The sequence below is a fragment of the Saccopteryx leptura genome, chromosome 13 (assembly GCF_036850995.1).
Source record: "Saccopteryx leptura isolate mSacLep1 chromosome 13, mSacLep1_pri_phased_curated, whole genome shotgun sequence".
Lineage (NCBI taxonomy): Eukaryota > Metazoa > Chordata > Mammalia > Chiroptera > Emballonuridae > Saccopteryx > Saccopteryx leptura.
In genome coordinates, this window is record NC_089515.1 from 8,008,086 (window position 1) to 8,025,397 (window position 17,312).

The window sequence follows — 17,312 nt, forward strand, 5'->3', positions numbered from 1 at the left end:
AGGCAGCGGGGCGGGAAGGGAGCCCGAGACGTACTAAACATGGCGGCGGCGGTAGCGGCGACGGTGACGAATACAGCGGCGGGAGGGACGGCGACGGCAGCGGGAGCGGCGTTGTACCAGGCGGTGGGCGGGACTCGGTGCGGTTGTCAGGTGGTAAGTAGCGGGCTGCCGCCCGAGCCGGCAGCCACCCGGCTGAGCAGGTTAAGAAGGGGCTGCGGACGGGAGAGCCGGGCTGGCGTGGACCGGCTGACCGCGCCCAGGACTCTGCCCCAGCGACGGCCGGGCTTGGCCGATCGTCCCGTGGGGTCACGACCTGGGACCTTCTAGCCCCCGGGGCGGAGGGTGCGGTGCCTGCGGCCTCGGAAGTCCCGGGGGAGGGCGCCGCCGTCGTCGGGCAGGGGCTCGGGGCTCCAGGGCGGGGGGCTGCCTCGGCTCTGACAGGTGGTCGTGCCGGCGGCGAGCTGACGTCGGCGGCTTCGCGGGGCCCGGGGCCAGCGGCGCGCGGGTCTCCGAGGGGCCCGGAATCCCGCCGAGGACGCCGCCCCAGCGCCAGTCCCGGGCGACCTGCTGGGAGGAGGACTCGGACCTCCGTCTTCGCTCCGGGCTCCTGCCCGGGCGCTCTCATTCTGGGGAGACGTGAGGTCCGGGAGGACTTCGCAGCACAGAACTATTCAGGTTCACGCGGGGCTGCAGCCTCTTAATCACCCCGAGTGCGACTAGCCAAATCGTGCACCTCAATAAGTGCTCGGGGACAGGGCCCCTTTAGTGTCCCCTTAGTTTGCTGTTCAGAACCCAAGAGAGGAGTGAAAGCGGGAGGTGAAATAAAGGCGCTTTAAATTGTTGCGATCTAAGGAATAGTTCAGTTTAGAAGAAACTAAACTTCAAGCCAACTTTAAAAAAGAAGCCTGGACTAACGATTTTTTTTTTAAAGTCCATTTAGTTTTGTTTATATCATGTGTGGACAGAAAACATTTTCTTAATAAATCTCGATGTGGCCATGAACTTAACCCGAGAAGCTCAGGAAAAGCCTGCGTACACAACGGCCTTGAGAACTCCGGGAACTAAGGAAAACACAGGATGGTCTAGAGCAGGGGTCCCCAAACTTTTTACACAGGGGGCCAGTTCACTGTCCCTCAGACCGTTGGAGGGCCGGACTATAAAAAAAAACTCTGAACAAATCCCTATGCACACTGCACATATCTTATTTTATAAAGTAAAAAAACAAAACGGGAACAAATACAATATTTACAATAAAGAAAAGTAAATTTAAATCAACAAACTGACCAATATTTCAATGGGAACTATGCTCCTCTCACTGACCACCAATGAAACAGGTGCCCCTTCCAGAAGTGCGGTGGGGGCCGGATAAATGGCCTCAGGGAGCCACATGTGGCCCACGGGGGCGTAGTTTGGAGACCCCTGCTCTAAACAAAGGTCACACCCATCTGCTATCTTTTGCATCTTATGATAATGCACCTGATAACTGCCTTTGGAATGTAAGGGTCCTCTTCCTTTTTCCTTCAGGCCAGACATCCCACCAGAGCAGAAGCCAGTAAGACCCCTCATTGTTACTGTTATGTGAACCAATGTTACAGTAATATAAGGTTATAGTAATTAAATATATAGAAATATAACGATATATAAAAATAATTAAGAGCCTGACCAGGCAGTGGCGCAGTGGATAGAGCGTAGGACTGGGATGCCGAGGACCCAGGTTCGAGTCCCCGAGGTCACCAGCTTGAGCACGGGCTCATGTGGTTCGAGCAAAAGCTCACCAGCTTGGACCCAAGGTCGCTGGCTCGAGCAAGGGGTTACTTGGTCTGCTGAAGGCCCACGGTCAAGGCACATATGAGAGGGCGATCAATGAACAACTAAGGTGTCGCAGTGTGCAACAAAAAACTAATGATTGCGCCTGACCAGGCGGTGGCGCAGTGAATAGAGCGTCAGACTGGGATGCCGAGGGCCCAGGTTCGAGACCCCGAGGTCACCAGCTTGAACATGGGCTCATCTGGTTTGAGCAAAAGCTCACCAACTTGGACCCAAGGTCACTGGCTTGAGCAAGGGGTTACTCGGTCTGCTGAAGGCCCACGGTCAAGGCACATATGAGAAAGCAATCAATGAACAACTAAGGTGTCGCAATGTGCAACGAAAAACTAATGATTGATGCTTCTCATCTCTCCGTTCCTGTCTGTCTGTCCCTGTCTATCTCTCTCTTTGACTCTCTCTGTCTCTTAAAACAAAACAAAACAAAACAAAAAAACTAATGATTGATGCTTCTCATCTCTCCGTTCCTGTCTCTCTGTCCTTGTATATCCCTCTCCCTGACTCTGTCTCTGTAAAAAATAAAAAATAAATAAATAAAAATAATTAAGATGTAATATTAAAAGCTATTAAGGACATTAAAGCTATACTGTCTGGATAGGAATTAATATAGAGTATACAGATATGATAAACAGACTCTGCCTTTCACATAGTGCTCAATGTGTATGTGAAGTTATATATAGATAAGAAGTGGCTTGATGTCATAACTGTAGGTTAACATAAACAAGAAGCTTCCCTAGGAACACCTTAAAAGTGGCTTTATGTAACATTTCAGTAGATTAACATAAAAAGGGCTCCCTGTGAGGAACTCCCAAAAAGGTGGTTTGAGGTGATAGTCCTGTAGAGTGACACCTGTTAGAAGGCGTGGGCCAGAAAAGGTACTAAAGCTAAGGGGCCCCCCTGCTGCGGTAGTTGCCCAGACACCAGTGTGAACGTGGAGACGCAGATCTGAACAAAGACAGCAGAAAGGAGCACGTCGACGGTGCCCCCTTAAGCTACACCCAGGCACGCCAAAAGGATTTGTGAATAATAAACTGCCTGTGTGATTCTTGCAACTAACTTGTGTGTCGGTTGTGTCTTTCTTCCAGTGGCATTTGGTCTCAAGAGTAGTCTCGAAGTGGCTGCCAGCCTGCTGATAAGCAGGAGTGTCCCACTGTGCAGGGAAGTCGATTTGGGGACCCCTGAGCGAAGTAGAGCTCAGGCTCTACTGGGACAACCATAAACTGTTGTCTTGTACCTGCGTATGTAAAATGAGTTTCAGCATATACACTCTACTTTTTACCCAATCCCAGAGATTGCCCCTACGTGGCCTTCTCCCGCCTCCCTAATCTGTCACCAATTTCAGCTAACCCCCTTCAGGTCTTTCCCTTTGACCGTGCTGTATAAAATAAGTGGTGAAACTGCCATTTTCCGGAGCACTTTCTCAATTTGTTTAGAGTAGATTTGCTTTTTGGCAGTTGTTGATGGTTTGAATCAAATAAACTCATAAAAAATTTTTAAAAGGTTTGGAAGTTGTCCTGGCTGGATGGCTCGCTTGGCTGGAGCATTGTCTTGCAATGCAGAGGTGGCTGGTTCAGCCCTTGGCTGGGGCACATACAGAAACAGATCGATGCTTCTGTCTCCCCCTTACCCCCTTTCCTCTCTGGATTCAATAAAAATAAAAAATTAAAAAAATAGAAAAAAATAAAGACAAAAAAGTTTGGAAGTTGTTTTACGTTGACATGTGATGAATATAGTCTTGGGAATTCCTTACAGCGAATTGAGATACTAGGGTGGTGTTTTTTTGTTTTTGTGTTTTTGCCCCAGGGGGTCCAGAGTGTTTTCCAGATAACCCTAAGTATTTTGGTTGCCATAAAGAAAATTATAAAGGTGGAAATCCAGATGTGCCCTTATTCGGTGTGCCTGGTGGTGTTTTTTTTAACCCATTTCCACAAATGTTTCCCCTGGTGCATTGTTTTTATGCCACTGTAGGTGTTCCAACTAGTAGTACAAAGCCTGACTCTTTTAGAACTGTACTATGAACAAATAAAATTAATGATGAATTTAAAGAGATATTAAACATTTTGCCAAAAAATGAAATCTTAGGAAATCTACCAGCTGAAAAAAGCAATAGGCATGCTAGTGCATGTTACTCTTTGGTGATTCTTTGAAGCTTTTGTTGAAGTGAATCTGTTGCTTTGTTCTTTGATTATCTGTTAGTTTCTTTCTGGTAATGGTAAAATTGGCACAAATTCTTTTATGAGCTTATTAAACCTGTAGATGCTAATTAAAATTTTATCATAAAGGTTTTGATCTGTGATGTGTTTTTCTTTGCAGACCTCTGGGTGGCTTTTCAATTTTAGTTGAAATTCCCTCCATGGCCTTTTGGAGTCCTTTGGTGTGTCTCCAGACTAAATTTCAGCTACTCTACATTTCATCAATGTTGGAGTGGCAAGAAAAAGGAGGAACTGATTTGGGGTGAAAAGGTTAGATTGTATAACTCTGCTTTTGGATTTCTTCTAACTTGTATTTATTTATGTTTTATGATTTCCCAAAGCCTCATAATGACCCTTTTGCCTTCAAGAATTTATTTTTTAACAGCTCTGTAATCAGAGGAAATGCAGTCTCATTCTTTTTGAAGGTCCATGTTATTCTTCACGCAAACCGAACCTAATCCATCAGACTTCTCCATTGATCTATGTTCTAAGGCAGATGAAATCTTTCAGTGACCGTATTATTTGTCTGTGAGAGTAAACATAGCTACTGAACTTTATGTGTATGGGCCTACCTATCCCCCAGGTTAAGTTACTGTATAAGTTAGCGGCTACGTATTCTGCTTTATGATTAGTAACCCTTCTCAAAAATGTTGGGCAAATAAAATAGTTGCTACTGTTCCCTAATCATGTTTTCTCAAAGTTCTATAGCTTAGAAAAAAGATAGACTTTGCAAGGAAGGTTGGTTAAAGAGCCTCTTTGGGTTCTTATAGTCCCTCTATTTCATGGCTGTTTTTGTCTTCTAATGTGTATCAAGATGCCTCTGCCTTGTTAGCTACTGGTTAAGAGGTATGTGTGTGTATTGATCAAAAACTTCCCATTTATGAGACTGAGGAAAGATCAGAGGACATCATACAAATAAATCCTCTTTCAGAAACCAAGAAAGATCAGAGAATAGTTCCAGTTACCTGCTGAAAGGTAAAGAGGTCTTTGTATTCTTTTGGGAATATCAAAGCTAACTTCTCAAATACGTCTCTCCTTCACTAGCTTGAGTAATCTCTGATTGTTTTGTTAAGAACCTTATTTTGAGCCTTGAATGGATAGTTTGTTTAGGAGAAGCTATAGATGTAAAAATAATTGAGGTACATTTTAGTCTGTTTGGATGTGGACCTATATGCCATCAAATACCCAGTTTAACTTGAATCAGAGTAATCACAAGGAGAACTCAGAAATTTGCTGTCATGAGTAGTGATAATTATAAAGTACGAGAAAAAGTCTTCTCTTTGGTTGATGTAATTAGGTATCAGTTAAAGAAAGAGTACATCAGGCTTGGAATACACCACCAAATCTATAGTAAAAATGGAGAGCTCTTAAATGCATCCTTTTGTGTCATATTTAGCTAACAAACTCCAAGCTGTTGAATTCATGGCTAGTAGGAAAGATACCTTCAATAAAAACATCATTTAATGATTTCCAAAGTAGATTTTTGTGTTATTTGCGAAGGTTTTAAAATGTATCAGTGTCTTAGAAACATTCCCAGGTGTGGTTAATTTGTGGAGTTCTGGGATTAACCTTTCAGTCCTGAGACTTTTGATTATTTTGTTAAAGACAGAAAGATGGTTTGGATATAAAACCTATTTTTGTTCAATGTCAGGAAGCTTTCAGTTGTTTCCAAATGCTTGTTCATTTTCTATGTATTGTGCATAGATACACAGACCTAAGCCGGAGAAACCTGAGTCTTGAACCAAGCAGTCTATTTGGATTTAGGTGTCTTTCATTCCTAACTGACTTCCAGGGCCTAGGGCTGTGCAAGGCCCGGTGCTGTGCATACGTGTGTGCGCATGTCTGTGCCTGTGTGTGTGTTGCAGAGAGAGAGGTGTGATATAGGTCTAAGGTTACAAACCTTATCGATATGTTTAAAGTTCTAATTTAAAAATTGTTTTCTTTCATGCTTACAATATTATTTTCCTTTTTTCCCCTGGCATCCCTAGTTTTTGGATTTTTTTTTTTTAAGCTCATCATGCACTGTGATAAAAAATCACACAATTTATGGCAAGGAACACAGTGAAATTTATAATGTGACATTGTAAGAACAGCAAAGACTGTCAAAATATGCCAACCACCCTTCGTAATTAGGCTCATTTGTGTTCTTCAAACTTGAGATGCCCGTATAAAAGGATTGTTTTTTATGTTGCACACTGGCAGTCTCCTGTGTGTTTCCTGCATTGTCGCGTGTTGTACCCTGGCAGTGTTATGCTTTCTGTAAGGTTTATCTTGCTTATTGAAGCCTATCAAAGTACATTCAGATATTTTCCAGTGGAAACATATCAGTTTTCATATGAACTAGTTGGCTAGAAATGATGCTAAGTTGCAAGGTAATTATCAGGATTTTTATCTTAATTGTAACTTTTATGATTAGAACACAGACAAACTATAGGGCCTTGCACTTTATAAAACAATTTCTCAGATCAATATCATCATTATCATCGTTACCTTTTTTAAAAATATTTTATCTCCCAATCCTCATACCTTTTCTTTCTTTCTTTGGGGGCCTCTACCTACACTACTACTATGTTGAGTTGCAGTAGCACAATACAGTATACAGATGATATATTATAGAAGTGTATCCCTGAGACCTATAGAATTTTATTAACCAATGTCACCCCAATATATTCAATTAAAAAATAGCAGTAGTGCCTGACCAGGTGGTGGCACAGTGGATGGAGCGTCGGACTGGGATGCAGAGGACCCAGGTTCGAGACCCCGAGGCAGCCGGCTTGAGCGCAGGCTCATCTGGCTTGAGCAAAAAGCTCACCAGCTTGGACCCAGGGTCGCTGGCTTGAGCAAGGGGTTGCTCGGTCTGTTGAGGGTCCGCGGTTGGGGCACATGTGGAAAAACAGTCAATGGACGGACGGCTGGGGTGTTGCAGTGAAAAACCGATGATTGATGCTTCTCATCTCTCTCCGTTCCTGTCTTTCTGTCCCTATCTATCCCTCTCTCTGACTCTCTCTCTGTCCCTGTAAAAAACAAACAAAAAAAAACAAAACAAAAAAAAATAGCAGTAGCAATAGCAAGACTTCTTGTTTTGTTCTTGATACTAAAGACAGTGCATCTAAATTTGGTCCATTAATTGTGATGTAGAATTTTAGAAGCTATCATTTTATCAACTTGAAATTAAAATACTGTGAATCTGAATAAAGGAGTCTGCTGTTTTCTTGCACCTATGTTTGCCCTTGCTACCTCTCCCAGTCCGATTGGTTTTCTTATGTGGGTGGGCTGCCTTTCTCTCGGGTCTAGAATGTAGACAGTGTTGTGTAATTTTCTTTGACATTGAGGTTTTTGAATTTCATATGTCTTAAGTTATCATATATTTTATTTTACTCTGATCCTATTCGATCTGAAAGAGATCTCTACTTCTGGAAATTTCTTGATTTTTTATTTTTTAATTTTTTATTTGTGATAAAGAGACAGGAAGGGAGGGAGATGAGAAGCATCAATTCTTTATTGCAATAACTTAGTTATTCATTGACTATTTCTCCTATGTGTCTTGACTCGGGGGCTACAGCAGACCAAGTGACCCCTTGCTCAAGCCAGTGACCTTGGGCTCAAGCCGGCGACCTCAGGGTCTCGAACCTGGGTCCTCTGCGTCCCAGTCCGACGCTCTATCCACTGCGCCACTGCCTGGTCAGGCTTGATCATTATTTTTTTTAAAACATTTATATTTCTTTTTCTGGGACTGCTGGATTTCCCTCCTTTTTATGTATAGTTTTACAGTTTTCTCCACCCCTCTGTGTTTGGAGTTGTCCTTTTCCCCCTTTCAGTTTTATTGAGATACGACCTTATTCTTAATCATCTTTCTCATTGAGCTGGCTGGCACTGGTTTTTTTTTTTCCCCTTTACCAACAAGCAAATATTAAAGGACATATATAATCAGTAGAATCAACTATAGTCACAAAACAAATAGTAATACAACAATACAATGATTAGGAAATAAAGGACTAGTTCAAGGAGACATGGGAAGAGGGGAAAAAGCGACTGAAACAAACTTGTGTTTTTTAGCTCCTAAGGCTGTATGACTGCACTGTTGTATAGTCCAGCCGTCTATGATCATCTATTGTAGTAACTTCCAATGGGTTTCTAGTTAATTAAAATAGAGGCTTTGGTTCTTAAAACTTTGGTCAAGCTTTTGTTAATTGGAAAATACTTTCATGGGAACCCTCTCATTTCACAACCTTTTGCCTTTACATAAAAATAATTTTACTGTAAGAAAAGACTTTGCCTTCTAGGTGCTACATTTCCTAATTTTGTTCTTCCTAGAAACTTTTTGGTGAGTGTATGGCTGCTTTCAGTGACAGAGACACAGTTGAGTAGTCCTCACAGAGGTGACTGTGTCACCTGCAGAGCCTAAAATATTTACTATTTGGCCTTTTCCTGAAAGGTTTGTAGCCCCCTGGTCTAGATCACCTATTTTTAAAGCACTCATTCCTGTGAAGCCTGTGATTTAAGAGCCTTTTCTGTTCATAAAAGTAGTCCCTAGCCATATGTAGCTATTTCTAACTAAATTAATTAAAATGTAAAACTGCGGTCATTTGTAGTAGCCACATTTTAAGTGCTCAGTGTTTCCACGTGGCTAGCTGGTAGCAACTATATTGGAGAACATGTCCACCCAGAAATTCTGACTGTTGGTTCCATTGAACCACTTGGTTTCTTCCATCTGGACTTACATTCTCTCTCTCTTTTTTTTGGTCTTTGTAATTAATTTCTTTCCATCCTCTAAGACTTAAGTTCGAGTTCCAGTTTATTTAAATGTCAAATAGATGAAATTTTCACCATTTGTGTATGTCTTCTCTAGTTCCCCAGGAAGATTACATGGTATCTGCAGACAGGGACTGTGCTCTCTGTTGCTTTGTGTAGTGCTCTGCCCAGAATAATCTGTGGCACCATTGTTGTGTTAACATGTACTGCGTCTGCCTAAATAGTGTAAAATTATTTCAGCTTTGCCCCCCTCTAGGTATAACAAACTGTAAACTTAAAAAAAAGAAAGAGGCCAAGATGGGTGAAAAGAAGCCAGAGCCTTTGGACTTCGTGAAGGACTTCCAGGAGTACCTGACACAGCAGACGCACCACGTCAACATGATTTCCGGGTCGGTCAGTGGGGAGAAAGAGGCCGAGACTCTTCCGGGAGGTAGACTTATCTTAATACTAGTACTCGTTCATCCATATAAACATATTCATGTTTGTGTGTGGTTACCTGTGCTGTGAAGATCATCCTTCACTAATGTGAATTACTCTGTTTTTTTCCTAAAAAGATAGCACAGTTTTTTTCTTTCTTTAAACATGTCTGATTTTTGCTGAGGGAGAGTGAAACTCCCCAAGGGCTTACATGGTCTTGGATGCTTTATGGTTTCGTAGGAAGATCTAGGGGTTCTAAATACCATTCCTGTGCTCCAGGTCTGGGAACTAACAGTAGACTCCGAACCCAAAGGGGTCCAGACCAGCTTCAGTACACAGAGCACTCAGATGTTAGGACATCTGGCTTGGGCCTGAGACGAGATGGGGATTTCTCTTTCTTCTATCTGAAAATAAAGAAAGGGCTGACCATGTTTGCCCATGCAGGAGAGACCAGACTAGAGAAAGCAGCGTCCCACTGCAGGCAGGCCGGTCTGTGTCGAGTCTGCGCACCACAGGCAGGAATCGGACTCGGATCCTGACTCAGTGGTCAGCACCATCTGGACTGCTGACCCTTCTGAAGGGCCTGCAAGCTAAAAGTGGTTTCTCCACCTAAAAATGGTTGGAAAAGTAATCCAGAATAATGTAACATGTGCAAGTGATATGCAATTCAACTTCAGCATGCATAAATAAAGCTTTATTGAAGTGTACAGCCACACTTGCTTGTTTACATGTTTTCTATAGCTGTTTTGTGCTATCACTGCAGAGTTGAGTAGTTTTGAGGGACCATATGGACCCTAAAGTCTAAAGTATTTACTGTCTGGCCCTTGTAGGAAATGTTGCCTGGCCCCTGACCTAGATGGTCTATGGCCTTGCATTCGAGGGACAAGCAGCAGAGACCTGGGAGCTTGTCAGCGTGCAAAACGTCAGGTCTCCTCAGAACTACTGTATTTTAGTAAGCTCCCCAGTGATTAATACACACATTCAATTTTGAGTGTGGCTCGGGAAGGCACTGGGAGGAGGGGGACACTGGGCCCTGGGCCCCCAGGGCAGTGGCACTGCTGGTGCCGGACTTGCACCGGCAGCACAGCACTTCTGCGTGGGTGTGTCGCGGGAACTCTTCACAGCAACACTGCTACCTGCTGGGGATAGAAGTGCTTTTGCCTTGAAGCTGTAGGAATAAAAATATCCCTCCAGACACAATCATGTAGATTCCTGCACTGGGTTCAGGAGAGCGGGATTGTGGTCCCCACCATTTGCTGGTTTTCTGATTGTGAGCACTCATCCCTTTGTTTCTTTGTGCAGAGTAGTAGTCAGAATTAGGGTAAAGGCAAAGAGCCAAACCGAATCTTTCAGCTCTCAAATTCTTACAGGTCTAACATTCAGAGGAATCAAATACACTGCTTCCCTTTGTGTGCTTTATTAGAATTCTAGGATCCTAAACCAACCCAGAATATAGGATATATGTACACACTGAGTGGAACAGTGCAAAAGTCAACATTAGCTGGTCTAGGCTACAGTGAGTCGAGTTAGGGTTTTGGGAGATTTTCATGACTTCCAGTTATATTTGTAGGAGGGGCTAGTCTTAAACACATGTGTGTAACTGCCATCACTGTTCACTCCCCTCTGTCTCCTCACCTGTCAGAGCAGGCTAGTCCCCTGTTCTCTTCTACAAAAGCATGTTGAGGACTGATAAAACTTGTAAGTAAGCTAAGTAAACTCATTTTGTGAAAGATTTTTTACTAGTCAAGACTAAAATATGATATTGATTCTGAGATGCACAATTTCTTCTGCTATACTTTGTTTATAGCTGGAGTGGATGGTGATCAGAATGGACTGGATCAGCCGTCTGTTGAAGTTTCCCTGGATGAAAACTCAGGAATGTTAGTGGACGGGTTCGAAAGGACCTTCGACGGGAAGCTCAAGTGTCGGTACTGCAGCTACGCCAGCAAAGGGACGGCCCGGCTTATTGAACACATCAGGATCCACACGGGTAACAGGCGGGCCAGCAGGGGTACGGGGGGCAGCGTGTCTGTCATGTGAGGGGTTCTGATGGAAACCAAGGCTGATAGAAGAAGGTTTGAATAAATGGGGAAGTTACTCCACTTTTACAAAGCAGTAGCATGACAAGGTGCAAACAGGAAGGGAGGCCCCTTGGAGAGCTTCCCCTTAGTCCTCTTTCCCCTTGCCCATCCGTCTGCTGCTCAGGCTGGGCAGTTCATGCTGAAGGCCGTGCGAACTGACAGGGTGTTTGTCTTGACCCTTCCTGAGGACATGTCAGTGCAGACCCTCGCGCTCACCTTAGCTATCCCTTCTGCTGTGAAACCCTAACTACACCTTGGCCTGGCCCAGGGTCAGGTGTCCCTTTTGTGTGCCCAGTGGCCTCCCGTGCTGCATTGTGGTGGCCTGCAGACCTCTCGAGGGCAGGAACTGTGTTGGTGCCGTCTGAGCCCAGGGCCCACCAGAGTATCTGACAGCTAGTAGATCCTCAGTGCTTAATTGTTAAATGAATAGCCCCAAATCTCATATTTCAGATACTTATTTTCTATATTTGACCATCTTCAACTAACAGCACTAACAAAATTGTCTCTTCATGCCGCTGAAGAGGAGGAGAAAGGTAGAGGTGAGGCTGGCAATTCGGAAGGGACACTGCCTATTTCATACTGGACTAGTAAGCCCATTTCAGCCTAGAAATTTCACTGGATGTAGGGACTTCTTTAAAAAGGTTTTTATATTTTCTTCCTGAGCAAGGAATATTGATAAGGGTCGTGTATATAGAGCTAGACATGAACATGTAACTCCAGGGCACACTTTGGTAAAACCCTTATTATATAGGCAATAATGTTGTCAGCTGTACTATTTCTTCTTTTCTCAAATGCCAGTTGAAGCCATGAGAATGTTTACCTTATGTTGACTAACAGAATATATCTGTAATTGTTGCTAATGAGTCTTGAAGAGTTGTTTGCAGGTTTCTTTACAAATTTTAGTAATCTTTTGTGTAAATGTGAATTTCTAAAATTTTGTTTATTTATTTATTTTATTTATTTACTTTTTAAAAATTTTTCTGAGGTTGGAAATGGGGAGGCAATCAGACAGCCTCCCGCATGTGCCCAACCGGGATCCACCCGGCATGCCCACCAGGGGCGATGCTCTGCCCATCTGGGCGTTGCTCTGCCGCAATCAGAGCCATTCTAGCGCCTGAGGCAGAGACCACAGAGCCATCCTCAGCTCCAGGGCAAACTTAGCTCCAATGGAGCCTCAGCTCCGGGAGGGGAAGAGAGAGACAGAGAAGGAAGGAGAAGGGGTGGGGTGATGAAGCAGATGGGCTCTTCTCCTGTGTGCCCTGGCCGGGAATCGAACCCAGGACTCCCGCACGCCAGGCCTACGCTCTACCACTGAGCCAACCGGCCAGGGCCTAAAATTTTATTTATTTATTTATTTATTTATTTATTTTATTTTTTACTTTTTTTTCATTATTCCAAAGCTGGAAACGGGGAGGCAGTCAGACAGACTCCTGCACGCGCCCTACCGGGATCCACCCGGTATGCCCACCAGGGGGCGATGTTCTGCCCCCTCTGGGGCATCGCTCTGTTGCATCCAGAGCCATTCTAGTGCCTGAGGCAGAGGCCACAGAGCCATCCCCAGCACCCGGGCCATCTTTGCTCCAATGGAGCCTCGGCTGCGGGAGGGGAAGAGAGAGACAGAGAGGAAGGAGAGGGGGAGGGGTGGAGAAGCAGATGGGCGCTTCTCCTGTGTGCCCTGGCCAGGAATCGAACCCGGGACTCCTGCACGCCAGGCCGACGCTCCACCGCTGAGCCAACCGGCCAGGGCCTAAAATTTTATTTTTGATCCATTTCAAATGTAATGACTGGGCAAAACATGAAACATTCCATAAATGAGCTCCTCTTGCAGTTTCTCCCCCACTTTCTTTTAAACAGGTGAAAAACCTCATAGATGTCACTTATGCCCATTTGCATCTGCTTATGAGCGTCATCTGGAAGCCCACATGCGTTCCCACACAGGAGAGAAACCATACAAATGTGAATTATGCTCCTTCCGCTGCAGTGACCGAAGCAACCTGTCCCATCACCGCAGGCGCAAGCATAAAATGGTACCAATTAAAGGTACCAGGTCTTCCTTGAGCAGCAAGAAGATGTGGGGGGTCTTACAGAAGAAAACAAGCAATCTGGGCTATAGCAGAAGAGCACTGATCAACCTCAGTCCGCCTTCGATGGTGGTTCAGAAGCCAGATTACCTTAACGATTTTACCCACGACATCCCCAACATCCCCAACATCCAGACGGACTCCTACGAAAGTATGGCGAAAACTGCAGCAACTGGTGGCCTACCAAGGGATCCCCAAGAACTCCTGGTTGACAACCCTTTAAATCAGCTCTCCACTCTAGCAGGACAGTTGTCCAGTTTGCCACCTGAAAACCAAAACCCCGCGTCCCCCGATGTAGACCCCTGCCCGGACGAGAAGCCTTTCCTGATGCAGCAGCCCACTGCCCAGGCCGTGGTGTCCGCCGTGGCGGCGGGCCTCCCTCAGAGCTCCTCCCCCACCAGCCCCGAGCCACGGGCAGCACATGCTCAGAGGAACTACAGCCCCGTGGCAGGCCCCAGCAGCGAGCCCAGTGCCCACACGAGTACCCCCAGCATAGGAAACAGCCAGCCGAGCACCCCCGCTCCGACGCTGCCGGTCCAGGACCCACAGCTGTTGCACCACTGCCAGCACTGTGACATGTACTTTGCTGACAACATCCTTTACACTATTCACATGGGCTGTCATGGGTATGAAAATCCCTTTCAGTGTAACATATGTGGATGCAAATGTAAAAACAAGTATGATTTTGCCTGTCATTTTGCGAGAGGGCAACATAGCCACCACTGATTGGGAGCAGTCACAGGATGCTCGACTTGGTTTTGCCTTTCTATATTTTGTCGTTTTGTTTATCGTTGATATTCTTTGGAGGAAGGGGACCCATCCCTAATTAGGTGTATGCCAATTTAAAATTTATACTTTATAGAAAACAAATTTGGCAATGGAAACAAAATGTTTTCTTTTTTCATATGTCTGGTCAGGGTCATTGATATATTAGAACAATTACATATTGGAGTCTATTGTTTCCTTTCATTCAGACATTTGAGAACGGAAGTGCAATCTTGATCTTACACATTGGGGGCCCATGTGAACTTTAAAGCTCATCTCTTCTCTTGATGTTTCCATTTTTGCAGCTAGGTTTTATTTCTGCCGTATTTCAAAATGGTAGAATAACTTCCTTTCTCAAAAAATGTGTTAACAATTCACAATGTTTAGTGGAGGAATTGTCTTTAAAATTCCTCTTAGTTGAAATACTACTTAGTTCACATAGTTTAAGTTGAATTAGTAGTTTCATTTCAACTGTTAAAAAATAAAGCTATTTCAGTGTATAGTAAACCTTTCTTTTTTCCATAAGGGGAAATGTAAAACAGTTAATTCTTTTTAATCGAACTTATCAAAAGTTCTGAAAAGAAACAAAGCTTAAGGCTTTACATTGAAAATGGTGTTAATTTAAAAATTTCTAGTTTAAAAATGTCAATTTTCCATTGGTTGTTTTTTTTTTTGATATTTGTAGTTTATTTTAAAAACCACAGGTAAATACATGAGAACTCTGGAAAGATAGAGGATTATCTATGAAGATGCCTTTTTTGTTTTTTTCATTTCAACCTTATATTTAAATCCTTCATTCTGATGGTATTACTATCAGGTGAAGTTGATAGAGAGATACTAAAAATCTGTTGTTATTCCTGTTTCTTTGATGACCAAAGAGGGACAGTGGAGTCCTCCATGTGATTCCTAGCAAATGCAGTACTTAAGAAAAAATCTCTGAAGTTCTTCTTCCTGCTTGTATCCATTTGTTGTCTATAATTTTCTCAAAAACATGGATATAAAAACACAGGGAAAAATGTGATGACGAGGTAATATTTTTAAAAATGAGAACCTATATCCAAAATGAATTCTGATCTCTTCGGAATTGGCTGTTTAAAATGATTTTGTGTGAATTCGAGCTGTAATGCTTACCTGCCGTTTACCAGTCTTTCCTGAGCGGGGACAAGACTATATGGAAGCTGAACCGTCACCTTAGTAGGGAAGGATTTAAAGTGTGAAAGTAGATATAAAATGCATTTAAAATAAGACTTACTAAATTAGAGGAATTTTGAATATTAGGCTATTGTTTTATATATTGTGTAATACGTAGCTTAATCTAAAGAGAGCTTGGTCAAATAATAAAATATATTGTTACTAACTGTTGGTTTCTGTGTACTTTGCAAAATTTTTATTTTTAAATTGGTTCAGAGCTTGAAAGTGTTACTAAGTGGCTTTGTAAAGAGAATATCCTAAGGGGCATTAGTAACCAGAAAGGACTACTAAGAGTAAAGGCTGGAAATACTGATGGTGGAAGTCCACAAAAGCCCCTAAGGGCCGAGGTAAGGCAGCTTCTGCCCTCCCAGGTGCTACAAGGCCATAAGATGAGTTTTTGTGGTTTAACATCCAGTCTAAACTCATCTCAATTGCATAGTTCAAAGCAGCAGCATCTCAAAGAGTTTCTCCAAATGGCTACCTCTCTTCCTGTTAAACTGAGGGCCTGCATCTAAATTCTGAGCCCTGTTGCTCTTGGCTCACTGCTCAGGTCCTCTGTGGGGCAGCCACCTCCAGATGCTACCTTGGCCCTGTGTTTCTTGACTGCCAGAAAGACAGGTTGCTGTCATTTGCAAGCTTTTATTTACCCCCCTCTGACTTTTATTCTTCAAATAAAAGCAATACCCAAACTAAAAAATTAAAGTTCATTAAACAAAAGGAAAAACTTTTATTAACTATGTCTGGGCCAAATAGTGACAAATACTTTTTTTTCTGACAATTAAAGATGTTTTGAAGGTGCATTTTAATTTAAACATAAACAATTGTTTTCATACTTACAGATGAGAATGTAGAATTCTAATTTTCCTGACTTAAAGAGCACAGTAGGTATTCCAAAGGTGTTGATGTCTGAAAGCTATGATTACTTTTAAATGCACTAAAGTTTTTGAAGCAAATCTACCTTAGAAAACTTTAGTATTGTATTTTTAAAAAGATTTAGGCTTTTATTTAAATCTTCTGTGAGTTAAATATGTACTTTCCATTAAGTATTGAATATATCCTATTTTATTTTTAATCAACTATTTTATAGAAATGAGTTCTTGGGAAAAGTTTAACATACAATATTTATAGTACTTTGCTGTTAACAGGCAATGTTATGAAACTATTTTTGTTCAGTGAACATATAAGTTTAGATTTTTAAAGCTGGTAGATAATTTATCTCCACTAGTACTTTTTAAAGAAACTGTGAAAAAAGTAATAGGGAATAACTATCTCAGATTTTACTAATGTAGTATATAGCTACAACTTCTTGAAACTCAAAGGCTAGACTTTTACTTTGAAAAAATTCCACTGGCTATTTTTCAGTGCAATTTCATTTTAGAAATAAGTGTTTGCTATTCATCTGCAGAACTGTTTGACAAAGGGACTATTACTAAGAAAATGTTCTGAGTAATAAACCTCATTTTAAGTTCTAAAAAATATTTATCAAATGGAGGTACTATTTTTAAGAAATTCCCTGCTAAGGATAATAGGCCATATGATTTCTAGAACTTGGCTTTTGTTAATGTGTACTTTGATGTAAAGAACATATTTTGTATGCAAAACAAAACAAGTATGGTTGCAAAAACTCTTGTTTAGGGATTCCAGGAAGAGCTTTGATGCCGAAGTCACCACACCTAGCCTGTAGTTCATATTGTGAAAGAAGCTTTGCTTTTGTAATATATGAATAAAAATAATAACACTTCCTAATGATTTCGATTTTTCTTTTTTAAGAACTAGGATACAATTCGTTTTTTAGTAATTTCCCAGCACGAAAAATATGAATTAAGAAAAAAAGGGTTTTATGGCCACATTAGTTTGAATTTGTAGAATGCCTTATCCATGAAGTCACGTGAGTTAAAAACAGCCCCATGCAGCCTCGTTTTGTCTCCTTCCTAGTTTTTTTCACTGTAAGATCCACACATCGTGACTCCTGTCCCTCCCCCAGCCTCAAAGGTCCTACGTGCTAGCAC

The 17,312-nt window shown here is 42.6% G+C and overlaps 1 protein-coding gene and 1 long non-coding RNA gene across 5 annotated transcripts in view; both read left to right on the forward strand.

The window, feature by feature from the left end:
- LOC136384968 (uncharacterized) overlaps positions 1-17,312 on the forward strand; it is a 215,005-nt gene that overhangs the window by 187,047 nt on the left and 10,646 nt on the right. The gene's annotated exons all lie outside the window — the stretch shown is intronic.
- On the forward strand, positions 20-17,045 carry IKZF5 (IKAROS family zinc finger 5). Of its 4 annotated transcripts, none has more exons than XM_066355645.1 (5): positions 20-153; positions 4,138-4,286; positions 9,009-9,198; positions 10,993-11,175; positions 13,121-17,045. In XM_066355645.1, exons 3-5 carry the CDS (start codon positions 9,066-9,068, stop codon positions 14,071-14,073), a joined length of 1,269 nt encoding a protein of 422 aa, XP_066211742.1. In that variant the 5' UTR covers positions 20-153; positions 4,138-4,286; positions 9,009-9,065; the 3' UTR covers positions 14,074-17,045. The 4 variants fall into 4 exon arrangements, with proteins under 4 accessions (XP_066211742.1, XP_066211741.1, XP_066211740.1 ...); XM_066355644.1 differs by having other exon boundaries at positions 9,025-9,198; XM_066355643.1 differs by lacking the exon at positions 4,138-4,286 and having other exon boundaries at positions 32-153.